General features: G+C 43.1%; 1 protein-coding gene and 1 pseudogene across 7 annotated transcripts in view; both read right to left on the minus strand.

Annotated features, from left to right (window-relative positions):
• LOC137974459 (tetratricopeptide repeat protein 28-like) overlaps positions 1–5000 on the minus strand; it is a 282236-nt pseudogene that overhangs the window by 150239 nt on the left and 126997 nt on the right.
• LOC137974449 (tetratricopeptide repeat protein 28-like) overlaps positions 1–5000 on the minus strand; it is a 26898-nt gene that overhangs the window by 2965 nt on the left and 18933 nt on the right. For all 7 annotated transcript variants that reach the window (XM_068821452.1, XM_068821447.1, XM_068821453.1 and 4 more), the window contains one exon: positions 1–3240. This exon is cut by the window's left edge and continues 44 nt beyond it. In XM_068821452.1, the coding sequence (XP_068677553.1) occupies positions 1–3182 (3182 nt within the window). In that variant the 5' untranslated portion in view covers positions 3183–3240. The remainder of the gene's footprint in view (positions 3241–5000) is intronic.

Raw genomic sequence — 5000 nt, forward strand, 5'->3', positions numbered from 1 at the left:
TCGCCAATTAGAACAAATGGCGCCCAGTATTTAATGGCGGAATACTCCTTTGTCTCTCGAAGAGATTTCATAGCATGATGAAGAGCTAGACTTGCACTTTTTCTATTTGCCAAGTGTTGGTAAAAATTCTTCATAAACAGCAAGGTCGCCTCGTCATCAATTGCCCAGAGTGACACCAGAACAGACCGGGCACCAGCACACAGGAAAGCTCTGGCTATTCCAACCACACCCTCAGATTTTACTTCTCCCTGACCGCTATGACAGCAACTCAGCACAACCAGCTTTGCCTGAAGACGAACTGCATGAACGTCGCTCATCGTTAACATGTAATCTTCCTCTTCAGGGATCTGTGATGTGCGGTCGGGATTTGGGGCCAAAACAATTTCTCCAAATTCGTCATCTCCATGAGCAGCAATGTGGATTAAAGCAACTGATTTCATTCTTTTTAGGACCTCAGCTTTCGTTGCATTTTCGCCAGTGAGAGGCGCGGTCTGCAGAAGTTGTCCAATCATCTCCACCTCTCTTTTCGCACACGGCAACTGTTTAGACACGGGTCCACCGATGCCCCAAGTGATTTCCTTCAAACACGGATCGCCCACAAGTAGCGCTTCACTCTTACTGTTGAAAACATTAGGTGCACTTGTGATCAGTTTCAAAGCAGACAACGAGGGAACAGTGCGGATCCTGAAAGAGTCACTCAATGCAGAATAAGGAGCCAAGCAAAATGGTCCATCAGGAACATAGACCAAGTCATCACTCTGGATCAAGTCTGCAATGGGACTAATTAAGAAATCATACAAGGACTGCAAGGGGTTGTGCGACACGCAGAGAGACTGAAAGGATTCCTCAACAGCTTCTCCACTGCAAGCGAAGTGGCTGCGATGCCTGTTTACCTGGCGATTCTCGCATCGGGCAACAGTCCCTGCGCCAATCTGATTCAAAGTGGTCTTTATCAGTGAGCCAGCACTTCCATGTTGGATTTCCTTTTCCCTGTAGTTTATTCCGCTTCCTCTTCTCAGAAGCCAAAAACTGATAGTGTTCCCCGCAAGTGCTATGAAAACTGTTTGTAAAGGCAAATATTTCATAACAGCGGAGATAGTTTCGGTCCTCGCAATTGCCGAGGTAGGTTCTTCATGAACTCCAAATTGCACCTTCAAAATGTCTGTCAAGGCCTGTGCTCGTCCTTGTTCAGCAGCAAACAAAGCCTCATCAACCTCTCCATTCTTTAAAAGTGCTCTCCACAGAGCTGTGTACGCAAACTGGTTTTTGTCACGAAAACTTATTTTCCATGCATCTTCTGATTCAAGACGACGCCTTGTTTCATCGAAGTGTTTTATGCTTAGACGATAAAAATTAAGGGCTTTGCACAACGAGCCTAAATTTTCATGAACACGACCAAGCCAATAGCAAGCAATTCCCTGCCCTACTGGATTCTCCGTTTCTTTGGAAATAGTAAGATGTTGTTCGTTAAAGGGAAGAGCATTTTCAAGCTCACCCATGCTGCAATAAGCATTGCCGAGATTGCCATACGCGTATCCCTCTCCAACCCTATTCCCTACTTCCTTTGCAATGATACGATGTTGTTCGTGATACTCTATGGCTTGCTTAAAAAGGCCCAGATTGTGATAATCGTTGCCGAGATTACCATAGGCTACTCCCTCCCCGACCCTATCCCCTACTTCTTTTGCAATTCTAAGATGCTTTTCGTGATACTCTATGACTCGCTTAAAGTTGCCCACATTGTGATAAGCGTTGCCGAGATTACCATTGGCCCTGCCCTCCCCGGCCCTATCCCCAACTTCCTTTGCAATGCTAAGGTGTTTTTCGTGATACTCTATGGCTCGCTTGAAAATGCCCAGACTGTTATAAGCGTTGCCGAGGTTACCAATGGCCCTCCCCTCCCCGGCCCTATCCCCTACTTCCTTTGCAATTCTAAGATCTTTTTCGTGATACTCTATGGCTCGCTTGAAATTGCCCAGACCCTTATAAGCGTTGCCGAGATTACCAATGGCCAAGCCCTCCCCCACCCTATCCCCTACTTCTTTTGCAATGCTAAGATGTTGTTCGTGATACTCTATGGCTCGCTTAAAATTGCCCAGACCCTTATAAGAGTCGCCGAGATTACCACTGGCTTTGCCCTCTGCAGCCCTATCCCCTACTTCTTTTGCAATGCTAAGATGTTGCTCGAGATACTCTATGGCTCGCTTGAAATCACCCAGACTGTTATAAACGTTGCCGAGATTACCAATGGCGCCGCCCTCCCCGGGCCTATCCCCTACTTCCTTTGCAATGCTAAGATGTTGTTCGTAATACTCTGTGGCTCGCTTGAAATTGCCCAGACCCTTATAAGCGTTGCCGAGATTACAATTGGCACCGCCCTCCCCGGCCCTATCCCCTACTTCCTTTGCAATGCTAAGATGTTTTTCGTGATACTCTATGGCTCGCTTATAGTTGCCCAGAGCCTTGTAAGCAATGCCGAGATTACCAATGGCCCTTCCCTCACCGGCCCTATCCCCTACTTCTTTTGCAATGCTAAGATGTTGCTCGAGATACTCTATGGCTCGCTTGAAATCACCCAGACTGTTATAAGCGTTGCCGAGATTACCATTGGCTATTCCTTCCCCGTCCCTATCCCCTAGTTCCTTTGCAATGCTACGATCCTTTTCGTGATACTCTATGGCTCGCTTAAAGTTGCCCAGACTGTGATAAGCGTTGCCGAGATTACCATTGGCCTTGCCCTCCCCAGCCCTATCTCCTACTTCTTTTGCAATGCCAAGATGTTGTTGGTGATACTCTATGGATCTCTTAAAATTTCCCAGTCTGTGATAAGCGATGCCGAGATTGCAATGAGCTCTTGCCTCCTCGTCCCGATGCCCTAATTCTTTTGCAATACTTAATTGTTGCTTTAGGTACTTTCTGGCCTTTTTAAAATTGCCCAGACTACAATAAGCGATGGCGAGATTGTAACAGGCTTTTATCTCTCCAGCACTGGAACTTATTTCCTTAAAAATGCTTAATGCTTCTGTGTAATCCCTCTTAGCCTGTTCAAAATAAGCCAAGCCAGAATAATAACCGCCCAGATTTAAATATGCAATACCCTCCCCTTTTCTGTTTCCCTCTTTTCTGGCAATTCTAAGCTCTTGTATATGGTGCTCAAAATCGTTCATCTTTTTGTCTATCATTCTTGATTGCAAGAACTCTTGAGAACAAGGAAGGTCGTCTTTGAAAGTGAGGGCGCTCCTTGAAAAATACAAAAGAGAGCATAAGAAGTTCAATCCACTGACCACAAATGCTGCAGGTACGTAGCCAAACCAACACAAAAGAGACCGCATGTCATTATGGGTCTAACAAAGACAATAGAACTAATCGGCTAATTCAATGTTGTACCCAATTCAAATCACCCGGGATTAAGATTCTTTGTGTATTGTATTTGCATGATATGGTAGCATTCATATTTAAATGATATGGAAACACGTGGAACAAAACGTTCTGTTCCCAAAGGGTTTTAATTGGGTACAACATTTGAGTTAGCAGATTAGGTCTATTTTTTGCTGTTGACGTCAAACTCTTGAGTTCTTTTGCTGAGCCCTTTGTGTGATTTAAACTGAATTTTAAAGCCGCAATTGACCGCACAAAATAGGTGTATTTAAATGGAATACATTGGTCCCATATTAGACTTTACTTAGCCAAAGTAATACTGTTGTCTTTTGTCATCAGATTTTCCTAATCTAATCAAATTGCTCGTGTGATACCAGTGTTTAAAGCTGGTGGTCAATCACTTTTTATGATATACAGACTGCTCTAAATGTCCCCTGGAATCTCAAAGTTGCTCTAGAAAGTAATTATCTTTTACCATCCCGTAAGCAGCTTAAGTAAATTACGTCACATTTATCACATTATACATTACACTAAGTTCATGTTTTCTCTACATTGCGTATTTACTAACTCTTTACCACTGATTGACCTGTACAAGAAGTCATCTTGCGCTTGATGACAGTGAACATCTCATAGGTGTGCGTTTATTTATATTCTAAGGCCTTTATTACGGTGGATAAAAAAAAAAAATTATGTTTCATAAATGTGAACACTAAGGGGTTGGCGTAACTTGTTTGGTTTAGCGGTCATTAATATACGCACCCGCCCTCAGGGAGGATCCATTTTGGTTCCCTCATTTTTCTTATTCTATGTTCATGACTTCAGTGATGTATTAAAACTACCAGACCTGATTTTATTTGGATTGTTGATATAACGATGCTAGCCTCTTAGGTCTATAGTTATTTGGTAACCTAGTTGAAGGTAAAGAAACTTCTACTAAAAACTTGTGGAAAACCAATTCTTTATTCTGTTTAAGCCTCGAGAGAAAAGAAATCATCTTTTAACGCAAATCTGCGAAAATGATTAAAGGAAAGGAACTTTATTTAAGTGTCTAATCTTCTAGCGCCGAAGAGCACTAATTGGGGACACTGTAAATTAAAACACAAACAAATAAAGACACAAATCAAAACACAAACAACAATTTAAAACACAAATTAAAACAAATTAAAACACAAATCAAATCAAATGTTGGTTTTTGTGGAGAGGGGAAAACCGGAGTACCCGGAGAAAAACCTCTCAGAGCAGAGTAGAGAACCAACAAACTCAACCCACATATGCCGCAGAGACTGAGAATCGGACCCGGGCCACATTGGTGGGAGGCGAGTGCTCTCACCACTGCACCATCCCTGAAATGAAAGAAGAAATCAAAGAAACCAAAAAAATACCTTTCCAAACGCAGCGTATTCAAATCGAATTTGCCCGTACACGCATTCGAAGCGTATCCGGATTCACGCTAGTTTTCAGGACTCCTCAAGGAAACAGAGGTAACAAAGCATGCGGCATAAATAATATTGCCCTTTGCAGCCATCTTGAGAATTAATTTCACGGCAAGGAACTGAGCTCGATCTTGTTACGGCATGCAGGTAAAAAAACTACCAGATGTAAGGCGCCGTTACATTGCAAAA

Source organism: Montipora foliosa, chromosome 10 (assembly GCF_036669935.1).
Source record: "Montipora foliosa isolate CH-2021 chromosome 10, ASM3666993v2, whole genome shotgun sequence".
Lineage (NCBI taxonomy): Eukaryota > Metazoa > Cnidaria > Anthozoa > Scleractinia > Acroporidae > Montipora > Montipora foliosa.